This window comes from Anser brachyrhynchus, assembly GCF_964034855.1.
Source record: "Anser brachyrhynchus genome assembly, chromosome: 1".
In the NCBI taxonomy this organism is placed as follows: Eukaryota; Metazoa; Chordata; class Aves; order Anseriformes; family Anatidae; genus Anser; species Anser brachyrhynchus.
In genome coordinates this window covers 172908924-172921658 of record NC_137694.1, presented here as the reverse complement: position 1 = coordinate 172921658, position 12735 = coordinate 172908924, and the positions used below count along the sequence as shown (strand labels likewise).

General features: G+C 33.6%; 2 protein-coding genes across 8 annotated transcripts in view; one reads left to right on the top strand and one right to left on the bottom strand.

The window, feature by feature from the left end:
• Positions 1-12735, bottom strand: part of PCDH9 (protocadherin 9) — an 800116-nt gene that overhangs the window by 219244 nt on the left and 568137 nt on the right. Inside the window, exon 4 of one of the 7 annotated variants that reach the window (XM_080577022.1) lies at positions 1909-1962. The exons of the other annotated variants lie outside the window; for them this stretch is intronic. Coding sequence (XP_080433148.1) covers positions 1909-1962 — 54 coding nt within the window. The remainder of the gene's footprint in view (positions 1-1908; positions 1963-12735) is intronic. 7 annotated transcript variants of the gene reach the window in all.
• Positions 1-12735, top strand: part of LOC308187742 (uncharacterized protein) — a gene marked incomplete at its 5' end in the record, with an annotated part of 533458 nt that overhangs the window by 54536 nt on the left and 466187 nt on the right. The gene's annotated exons all lie outside the window — the stretch shown is intronic.

Genomic DNA, 12735 nt, shown 5'->3' with positions numbered 1-12735 from the left:
AACATTCTGCAAAGCCAAGAAAATTATTAGTGTCTCAAACAAATGCATACATTATGCATTGTATTTGTTTCTCCTGCAAGTCCTCTAAAACAAATTTTAGACAATCCTCTTTCTTCAATAACAGTAAACTAAGCTAGTCCAATTAGCGTCACTGGGTATCAGTACAGTATTAATTTCCATTACCTACTCTTGCATGAGATGATATGGTGATGATACGAAAATAGTATTACAGAAAAATGTGTTGTCTAGCTGAAAATGCTGTTAATTGTAATACTATTGCCAGTGGGGAAAAGTTTATTGAATACTGCTATGGTAATTCTTTTAGTCAAAGGCAATATAATTGTTATTTAAATACATATATATATATGATGATGAATTCATTTTCTATATCTTCCTCTCCCACAGTTCACTTGCGTGGGCTTTGTTTAAAGAAAAATAAGTATGTACTCCAAAATGAGACTCGGTAATAACAGAGACAGACAGAGCAAATACATTCTAATACATGTGAAAATGAACATACTTCATTACCGTTAAGAAAAGGTATCTTAATTACCGTGTACACAGACATTCATCACAAAGTTAATATTAAGACCCTTTTCTCAATAAATAAATAAATAAATAAAATGAATAAATAAAATGAAAAGTTTAATAGTATTTTAAAATAAATGCAAACATTTGAAAGTTATAATTTCAAAGAATTTCAAAGAGTTTGATTTAACTTAAATTTCATATGTAAACAGTGGGCTGACTTGAGTACTAATTAAAGATACAGATGAGCAGTTTTAGAAAAAGAGAGTCAAAATGCATTAATACAAGCCTTTGTAAATAATCATTTGTAAGAAAAAAAAAAAAAAACGTATTTAGAAAACAAATAACTGATAAGGTATTCCACTCCCCTTTTCTTTCCTTTCTTTTCTATTAATGAATTTTCATATGTTTCTACAGCTGACTTAAAAATGAAGAACTTTTGTTAATGCATCTGGATTTATTCTTTCGGGATTCAGTGGCAGAGTGCTTCAATTTCCCTAGCTGATGAAGTAATTTCCTCCTCCTTGGTCAACAGCAGCCTGTGTATTATGTTTTTAGGAACAGAAAAATTATTCTGTTTCTGATTATTGGTTATTATGAATAACTTTAGCTGAAGGTCTTATCATTTTGCAATGCAGTAAGTCCTCAGCAAAACTAAGTATATTAATAAGGGCTAAATCTGTTAGTGAATCCTTTTTATGCAGCACTCTACCTAAGTGTTCTCAGGGTAGCATGTACCTTACTTCAAATATTCAGTATAAATAGTAGTAATGAAATGGATAACAGCATGCATTTCTTCCTTTATAACAATTCTGTTGTCTCTTACACAAGGAATCCTTTTATTTTAAAAAGTTTTTTGTTGTTCTTGGTGGTGTATTTTATTTATTTTTATGATTTTTATTTTTATTTTTAAAGTATTTTAAAAAGTTAAGGCCAGATTATAAATACAAGGTGTTCATTTTCCTCAAAATATATTCTGTACTAGAGGTCCTGTAAACGAACCTTCATACCATGACATCACTAGCAATGTAGTACTATATTCTCCTAAAGAATTTGGATATTGAAAGAATTAATACTGCATTTGGTTTATGAATCCTATAATAAGTATTTCAGGATCATACATTTATGAAAAAGAATGCTATTCTTCCCCTTTGATTATTAATAGACATAGATATATTATAGCTTGTATGTAACTAGATTAATAGTATCAATAGATACTATCAATAGAAAACAAATCATAAGTGTTGCTTATTAGAGAGAAGTAACTACCATATGCGAAATGCCAATAAAGAGCACAGGCATACCTATGAAGAGGGAAAAAATTATTTTTTAGATATTTTTTGTATCTCTTTCAGTTTGACTGAACAAGAAAACACTTACTCACTGAATTGTTAGACTCCCATCCTCCTGTCCTGGTAATCTGCTGACTGTGCCCTTGGAAGAATGTGTTGGAGAATTATTATTATTTTTATTATTATTATTAATTATATTATTATATATAATTATTATATAATTATTATATAATTATTATATATAATTATTATACTTACAATAATATACAATTATAATATAATTAATAATAATAATAATATATTTTTAACTTCTCTGCTTAACCTTCACAGCATTTGCTTATGGCATTGTATGTAAACACAGGTCTTAAATAAGATGTGTTGCTGGAAGGATAGTTAAGTGCAGTATTAAGCAAATATTCCTCAGTCCCTGAGAAAGTGCAGGTGGGAGTGAGTGGATAGAAAGCTATATTTTTCAAGCACACACACACACACACACACACACACATGTAAAAATAAATCTTGAGCAGAAATTACAGATAATTAGCTGACAGGCAGAAAGAAGTCTCTTGTTTTGATGTCAATTTCTCCAAGTGGGCTCTAAATCTAATTTATTTGATGCCATAAAAAATAAACAATTGCCATCTATCAAGTTTTCTGTAGATTTGATTTATTATTTCTTTGTATGGTGGTACAGAGTACTCTCCAGAGTTTCTAAGTGGGACCACATATCCAAGATATTTTGCAAATTTATGAGGAGACATGCCTTTGATTAATATTTTGACTAATATTACCTACATACACAAAACAGACAAGGAATATAAATATAGGTGGTAACAGAATTTAAACAAATTGTTCAAAGTCTTATAATGGGTCAGTGGCAGAATTATTAAGATAATTCAGGATTGCTTAGCCCTACCTCAAAGGTTTCCATCTGTGCTACCTGTTCTTTTCGCTGGATAAAATTGTGAGCAAAGACATCAGGGGTCTATAGCCCTTGTTTTAGTGAGGATGGGAGTTTTACTCTAGTAAGAACTGCAGGACCAAGAGAAAACAGTAACTATTGAAGCTGCACTATGGTGCTCACAAACTCATTTATCCTGTTGATGAAGGACTTACAAACCCAATTTAAATTACCAGGCATTTGAATAGAAATTGGACATTCAAAAATTTCTGATTATTTTATAGATTGATGAAACAATTGATTTACTGAAAGAAAACATAGGTTAGAGTCAGAAAATCAAATGCCTTTGCAACACCCCCTTACACAAGGGTTCACTCAAATATGGAGACCAATTTTTTTTTTTTACTTCAATTTACAAAATATTGACAAATTTTGATTTGCATTGGCTAACATGGCAGAAGAGTCCTGTTTAGCTGCACAGCCATGGAAACATGAAAATACAGTTATTTGCCTTTACTGAAATTCAATGAAGGATTCAGAAGATTGCAGGCTTATATTGTGCTCATCTGCCAGAGAGACAGGAAGATGAAAATACACTTTTATGGCATTTACCTGTTTTAAAATGTTATTCTGTTGGGAGATAATAAAGTACTCAACATTTATTTTTATTTTTTTTTTATTTACTCTTAATTAACTCAGCTGTAAGGGTATATATTTTCTGTTTTCCTACCTATTTGTGATACTGACTACTAGACCAGTTCTGCAGACAGTACAAAATGAGCACTTCAGCTCTGACATCTTCCTATCCTTCTAATGAGATTTTACAAAAAATTAATGCAGACATGCAATCAGATTTTAACTAATTCCTGCAACATTGCTAACTCTTTTCATATAGATTACCACATGTAATATACTATTAAATATACATTACTAAGCAGCAAGAAGATAATTAAACAATCTGTAATATCAAGGAAAAAGAGCATCATTACTTGTTATCCTGCTTTCATGCCACTGAAGGAGAGATGTAAACATAAAAGTAAGTGTATTAATTTTAGACTGACTAATTTCTTTGTAATTTGCAATAGAAAATGCACTAAATTTCTGTGCCTTGTCTACCATTTCCCTTTGTTTCTTTCCACTGCCCTTCTGAACACAGTTAAGGTTCAAATGAGTAAGTTTCATATATTTATTCCATTTTAATTTAAAAGACAGTTGAACACAATAAAGCCACATCAAGAGAAAATTATGGTAAAACTTTTATTCACTCTGAAATGCTATCTGAAGACTGTTCTACTGAAAAAAATGTGACTTGCCAGTGATATGACTCCATTTTGTACAGTACCTAAACACAACCAATGTGCCCTCCCTCCCCAACGTTGACACACATTTGGACCCTGTTTCTTAATATTCAGCTATTCAGCTTAACAAAGAATTCACCTAGTATATACTCTCTTATACTGCATTCTCCGTGCAGTATATAAATTAACAAAATAAATTTCCAGGCTACCAAGAATATCTGAATAATCTGTGTTTCAGATGATGACTTGTAACATCTACTGTCAAAACCCCAATATTTTATTTAGACTAATGAAGTAACTGAATGTGAAACTAAAGCAATATTTTTCAATTACTGTAGCTAATGATTTAGGAGAAGCAGAAGAACATCCCGATCTTCACACTTTTTTTTTTTTTTTTTTTTTTCTGGACAGTATTGTATGCTTAGTATTTATACTTAGTACAAATTTACAATCCTGCTGTATACTGGGTACAAGTGAATCAGTCTCCTTTAAGGGGTTGCCTACATGGATGGACTGACCTACAGCAATATGTTCCATCCAGCTGATTAACGTAGTAATGCAAATGCTCAGAGGGTTCTGCTCAATGGAAGGCTGCTTGCCACACCACTAAGTACAGTTGTCTGCAAGTATTTAAGTGCAGTGAAGAACGGATGAAAAGGAAAATCAAATAATTATTGGTATTTTATATGAATTGAAGACAAAGCATATGGCTTTTTGGTGATACCTCTATAACTGTTCATACTGGTAGGCTCTGACATTATCAAAAACTCTGTATTTTAAAATGGCAAGAAAAATCTAAGGTGTCTTTATTCAGCTATTCTTGTAGTTTTGACAACTACTCTCCTCAATATGAAAGTCTGGAATTAGCTCAATGAGACTATAAACAGACTACCATTTACAGTAATAGAATTAGTATATGGATGCTTAAATGGGTATTAAAACATTTTAAATTAACTTACTGTGTCACTATCCAGCACTTTCAGTATAAGTTCATGTCTCTCCTTTTCATCATAATATTATCACCAATATCATTCAGATATTCAGGTATCTAATATTGCAGCAATTACTAAATATATTCCCACTGCATTTCAATTTAAATTCAGTATGACACAGCACCAAATTATGATATCTGCAGATATTAAAAATCCCACAAATACAGGAAAGATTAAAAGGAATAAAAAAGGAATACACGTGCATGTTCTAATCTGTGGTGTATTTGTTTTTGTTTGTTTGTTTATTTGTCATCTAATGTATCTGCATTCTGAATTTGATTTTAAATTGTCCTGGAAGTCTCTTGGCGACAAGTATGTTACAGTTTTGTCAGAAGCCAAAGAGTAAATCCAAAAAAATATATATTTAGATTAGATATTCAAGCATTTTTGAATTGAAATCACTTCCTTTTGTTTTTTTGCTTGTTGTTGTTTGTTTGTTTGTTTGTTTTGGATTCACTATGCATAAAATTCTAAATTTCATGAGACCGTGAAGTACATATTGTAGGCATTACCCACAAATGCATATTTCTTCAATATTTGTACTGGAGATCCACATCTCAAAATAAACAACGCCAAAACTGTCACAAACTCTGAACAAGAAAAGTTTAGGTTGCCTATGAGACTGTATAAGGGAACTTGAGATAATATGGAGAAAGAGACAGAGAAAGGTGAATTGCAACATAGTTAGAAAAATTAATGGCAGAAGCCAGTTACTGAGACAAATTTTTTCCTAATTGTTAGGAATACCTGATAGATCTGGCTGTAGCAATGCTAACCCAATGCAGTCATTAACCTATAGTTTTCCAATACAGACTGATAGACAATGTACCCTTCTAAAGTAGTGACTATGAGAGGGGATAGTAGGCAGAATAAGAAAAACAAGTTCAGGAAAGAGCAAATTATCTACTCTGATAGCTAAGCTGAGATTCAGAATGAGGAATTCTCATGTTACATTTATTGTCTTTAGTGCTGTTGATTTAAAAAGGAAAGTTAGCATCACCTGCTTCTTCAACCCCATTTTTCTCTCTACACTCCAACCACAACACACCCCTCCTGGAAGCTCCTATTACTCTCCTGTCTTCATTTTCATCCCATTTAAAACTGTTTTTACTGTCAAGGTTACCAACTTTGATATTTTCTTTGTTTGACTGATAGCCCTCAAGGCATGCAGAAGCAACCTGTAAATGCAGTGTTCTCACACTCAGATCTGCTTTACTAAACAACTTCAACCCAAAATAACACAGTAGCTACGGAGACCCAACCTCCACTTTCACACAGTTACACTCATAGTAAGAATGATCATTACTGTCATTTAATAACAAGTGATTAATGCAGGGGCCCATAATTTTCCATGAGCCAGTGTACTATGTCTATGAATACACAGTATGCTTAGGTGAACAGTTATTGTGAAAACATGCTATGGTCCAAATTAAGTACACCAGTGTATACTTATATATATATATAATATATATATGTATTCTTAATGCAAATCTTCAGCTGGTAATTCCAGGTAATTCCAGGAGAGTAATTCCAGCAGAGTAATTCTATCAGCCAGAAAAGAATCGCAAGCTTGATCCAAAATAAATAAATAAATAAATAAATAAATAAATAAATAAATAAATAAATATCATAGGTAAGAAATGCTAGTCTAATGTAATACTTATGACAGGACTGAAAATGTCTTCATTTGTCAAATCCTGGAAGAACCCACTTTACATCAACAGCTCCACTTTCAGCTCTGTAACTGCCTATACGTCTAAACTAGTTCATGTGCAGAAATAGGAGGCCCTGCCATGGAATACTTCCTGTTGATTTAGGCCTTTCATCCACACTGAGATCATGGAAGTCCGTATTTGCAGCCTGTCTAAGAATATCAACTACATTAATTTAGCAGTGTTCCCCAATTCCTCTGCTGAGGCCACACCTACCAGAACACTAAATTGCAAATGTAGTTCTATGGATTGACAGTACATGTCCTGCAAGAAATGCAGAAGCTTAGCCATTAGGCACATTAATCTACCACCATAGAAAAATTGCATGTTCAATTTCAAAAGTAGATCAAAGATCATATTATATTCATGGCCTCTTGTGTGTCTTCTTTTTCAGTAGATTTAGTAATATCCATCAAATTCAGCATATACAACAATTAAAGCCATTTCCACAAAGCATGTCAACAAAACCTTTTTGTGAATAGTTGTAAGCTCCACTGTTGTGTGGGTAGTCCTGAAAGAGTTGTGAAATGACCTAAAGGGACAGAAGAAGCAGGCCATGGTCCTGCAGGGGAAGATGAAACTCTGCTTTCAAATATCTGCTATCACAGACAAGATAAATGGCTTGACAGAGTTTTTTGGGATCTCCCGGTTCTTTATTTTAACATTCTTGTCACAGCTAAACACAGGAGTGTTTACACAATTTACTGAAAAAAAAAAAAAGATAATAAAAAAATAACAAAAAAAACCACTGACTTCAGAAACTCAGTCCTAGTATCTGGGACTGGAATCACCTGTTTCTGTTTTTCTATCGTTGTAGTTCTTCTGCCTTTTTATCTCTGAAGTGATCCATTTTCCAGTGGAAAAGAAAGAAGATTTTAAGCCAAATACTCTATCTTCCTGGAGAACTCTTCAGCCTTTATTTATGAAATAAGAGCCTGCTTCATTTCTTTTCCTTTCCAAAGAATATTTAAATAGTTCATAGAAGTTCAGCAGAGAAAGATACTCTATGAAACAAGAAAAGAGATTGAGATAGTCCCTATTCAAAGTATATCTGTTGCCAAGTACTTGATACGCTCTTATAGGAAATGTGCATTCAAGTTTTGTCAAGCACTGAAAGGATCTAAAGTAAAGCTTCTCATATTATGATTTTATTATTACTATTATTATTATTATTATTTTCATGAGTGAACAGTAATAAAAAATGTGTGGAACTTTTTTATTCTGTATTTTCTTGAAAGAGACTGGCTTTAATCCCTGATTTCAGGACATGTTCACCAATGAATCCAGTGAGAGGGAAAATACTGTTGAAAAGGTAAGGTTTAAAGGACACTCCTCTCTGGGCTGAATACATCCCCAAGATAAATAAGAGTCTTTAAATTCACTGGGTTCATTGTTCCTCTCTCCTCTTTCCCCAAATAAATCTGTGTATTTAAGCTACTCAGTAGAAAATGACAAGTATGCAATAAGCTAATAAATGAATAAATAAATAAATAAAAGATTTTAGTGCTGGCTCTTGTAAATCACATTCTTTAAATACTACTCATTCTGCCTCCTGAGGCATACTTAATGCCAGAATTACAGAGTATCTAGATACTTGGGGAATAAGGATTCACTAAGTGAACTGCTATCTCTTCTTAGAGCTAACCTGCTAAGTATTAAGAATATTGACGATGGTATATTTCTATGTTTCCATTCCAGTGTGGTGCTAGAATGAGTACCTGTACACTTATGATGTGTAATAAAATTGCAAATTACTAAGAAAAAAAAAAGAAAAAAGAAAGAAAATATATATTTTATTTTTTTTAAGAACTACTTGAGCATGAATAATGTAATGAAAACCTTCAACTTTCTCTCTGTAATTAACTAGAAATACTATCTAACCCAGAAAATGGAAAAGGCAATTGAGAAAAAGAAAGGATTTTTTCCCCTTCTACTGGTAATTATTATTCATTCTGAGCAGAACCAAGAAATAAACAAAATTAAATACAAAAGTCAAATTCACTTTCTGTTCAAGTCTTCTCACCGTGCTTCTTCTATATGTAGCTGTCTGCAAACAAAAAACACTAATATATAACTGGGAGATAGAACTAGTGGTCATTTTACACCTGCACTGTGACAAACTGCATATTATGTTAGCCAAATACAGAGCTTAGATTCAGTTTAAAGAGGGGAGGAGCTTAGATTCATTTAAGGAGAGAGGAGAGAGGAGAGAGGAGAGAGGAGAGAGGAGGAGAGAAGAGGAGGGGAGGGGAGGGGGGGAGGGGAGGGCAAATTTTTTCCAAGGCAAATTTTCTAATACTTACAAGACTGAATAATTTTGAAATAAAATCTAACTATATACACAAAGACATGATTAACAGGAGGATTATGAGGTTCACACAGCCATTCTCCAGGGTTTATTTTACTCATACCCAAACTCCATGAAATTGGACAAGGGACAATGTTCCAGCTCTACCTCATTAATGAGAAATAAATAATCACCATGATATCTATTCTTTTTAGTCTGATAGAAAGTACAACTTCATTGACACTCAAAGTGTTGACTGTGCTTCAGGCTCTCTCTTTCATGTTTCTCTTCCATTCTGAAGGATTTACTTATTATTTTATTTTTAGCCTTTATTAACAAAACATATGATTTTTTCTTTGCTCTCAGGAAGAAAGACTCCTTGAAGTTAGAATCAACAATAAAGACAAATCAGTTTTAGGAATAACTTATGATATTTTAAATAGAGTTTTACAAACAGTTGTGGTGTTAACTAAAATCAGACTTTTGTCACAAATTGTACTGTTTCATTACTGAAATTTTAAAATAAAGTTAATATTGTTTTATTTATTTATTTATTCCTAGAAGATGGCTTGTCTAGTTATCTTGAAAGTCAAGGCAGCTCAAGATACTCCCACAAGCTTCATTTTGAATAAACTCATATGATTTTTTTTTCCTAAACTTAAAATCTTATGGTCTTCCCAAGCCCTAGTCTTAACTTCCAACACCTATTTATCACTAATCCACTTTCAGAAGGTTTTATCTGGCATTTTATAAAACCCCAGATAACCCTAAACTAATTGGTCTATGCATCCAAATTAAACAGTTCTGGTGCAGATGTTGGCATTTTTATTGACTTGGTAAAATCCTACTATTCATTGAACTGAAGTTAATTCCTTGATGTTTCTTTTTTCTCTCAAAATGGAGTTGTCTTAGTTAACTTCCTTGTAGCTAAGTCTGTCCTTCTTATAAAATATCCAGAAGAACTGTGACATTTCTTGGCAATCTGAGCACTGGTGTCAAGCAATGAATGAGCAAGCATTCAGCGCTTAGCCATGCATAACCATGGCCTCATGCACAGCCATGGCCTCAGGATTGTTGCACACAGGCTTGTTACTGTGAAGAAACTTACATTGCTATTTCTCTTTTCAAACTAAATCTCTAAATCTGCCCATCCACAGTCACTTTGCTTGGGGATGAAGGCTTGGTTTATCCAGCTTTACTTCAGGTAATGGCTGGAAACACAGTAGGTTCACATAGACTTCAACAAAGAGACACATACCCTTCCAGAGGATAAATGATTCATCTTCTGGAAATGTCTATTTTTTCATGGAGAAAAAGTAGGTAATCGCAGCCCTAATTTCAGTGTTTTTAACTGAAATAACTGCTTTAAGCAGATGGATAAATACTGGCATAATTTTACACTAGAAGTACAGTATTGGTGCTCCTGTTAGAGAGGCATAGGATTAGGGCAAGAAGCAAAAAGGATGTAGTTACCGTATTGTTCAGACCATGTAAGATATAAACTACAGGAGAGGGAGATATAGTATTAAATCATATGGGAAAGTATTTTAAAGAAATACTGTGAATATTTACAGTGTTACAGCATTCACTGAACAAAAAATTTTTTAACCAAACGGCATATTTCTGTTTGCAAGTAGTTGTTCTGTTTTACTGTGCAAACTAAATAAGATTTCTGTCTTTATAAAATACCAGGGGAACACTGCCCACTCCTATATTACAGTGGAAAAAAGGCGCAGAAGAAAGACACTCAGAAAATCTCAATTGATGATGTAAATTCTGAGACTCAGAAATATTCCTAATGTTAACTGAGCCAACTCAAACTCATAGGTCAAACCCACTGTCATCTGCACAAAAGTGGAGATAATTTAGATTTTTAAATATTTAGTATCCATTAAAATATTTAGGAATGGATTTTTATTCTTCCTCTTTTTAATTTAAAAATCCCTGCCATAATACGATAAGAAAGTAACTCTTGCACCCTCTGTTTATTCAGATTCATTGCTAAGGGTCAATTTTTCTCTTCTGATGCACATCTAAGGGAAGATTTACTGTCCAGAGACTTGCAAGAGAATAGTCTCTGACTCATCAATTTTCTTCTAACCCTAACCTACTTCCCAAAGGAATTGCTGTCTTCTGACAGGTTTACAGAGAGATTTCTGTCTCCAGATGGTACACAAAGGCACCATTAACCCTAAATCAGTGACAATATCAAAGAAAAATATACCATGAAACACTTCAGTGTCTTTCATTACATATTACAGAGCAAGTCTGAAAATAGCATGTTTCTCAGCTTAACTTCTATCAAGAAAAAAAGTTTATGATCACAAATGGCAAGAATATTGTTATTTTCTACCTGACAGGTGCTCTTCAACACTGCTGTATGCATCTGTTTTCTCAATTTATCCTCTCAGAAGACATGCAGGAGAAAAATACATATTCTTTTAACCTAGGAACACTGGTTAACTTATGACGGAACCTAGCAAGTAGGAGCAAATAGCTCTGATTTCATCACAGAATAAAGTCACAACATGACTTGAGCATGTAGCCTTGAGAGAGAAGTTTCTGGTAAATCTAGAAATCTCCCTGGGCAAACTTCAAAGGTTTTCTTGCAGTTTTCACCAAATAAAAATAGGGACTCAAATCTTTACATGATACAGGTGATATCTGCTGAAAAAGCAATAACACTGTCTGATTAAGATTTGTTAAGTAAATTCATCAATCACAGAATCACAGAATGAGAGGGGTTGGAAGGGACCTCTGAAGATCATCTAGTTCAACCCCCCTGCCGAGCAGGATCATCTAGAGCACATTGCATAGGTGTGGCTTTCAATATCTACAGAAAAGGCTTTGAATATCTCCAGAAGGCTCTGAATATCTCCAGAAAAGGAGTCTCTACAATCTCTCTGGGCAACCTGTCCCAGTGCCCTGTCACCCTCACAGTAAAGAAGTGCCCCCTCATACTGGACTGGAACCTCCTATGCCTCATTTGTTTGTGCTCATTGCCTCTCACTTGTCGCTGGGCACAACTGAAAAGAGACCGGCTCCATTCTCTCGACACCTTCCCCTCAGATATTTATAAACATTAATAAGGTCTCCCCTCAGTCTTCTTTTTTTCCAGGCTAAACAGACCCAGTTCTTTCAGCCTGTCCTCATATAACAGATGCTCCAGTCCTCTAATCATCTTAGTAGCCCTCCTCTGAACTTGCTTCAGTAGTTCTGTGTCCTAGAATTCTGGTAGTTCTATGTCCTAGAAGTTTTATCAATGCTTCTGAGATTCTCAAGCAGGAGGATGTGCTCAAAGGAAGGAAGTGGCTCAAAAGGAGATATTTCAGACCAGAAGAACTCAAAATTAATTCTCCAGTTTATTGTGGTAGATATAACTCTAGAGGAAAAGAAAGTGAGCAGCTATTAAACTTTGTGCATTCTTGCAACCACAAGTATGTTTATATATGAAAAATATTTAATGTATTAAAGTTAGCAAGGACATAAATAGAATTCCTGAATTCCTTCTAGACACACTAAATTTCTGATAAAGACACTGTTGAAATATTCCACTGAGCTGTCACTCTTTGATTTTTAGGTAGCCTTGAAAGCACTTATTTTTCAAGATTTGTTCTGCTACAACCTGAAGGGACTGAGGTCTCCATCCCTCAATTTTCTACATTTTATATCTTTGTTAGCATCATTCCAATTATGTTTGCTTTGATCTTAATGCAAGAGATGGA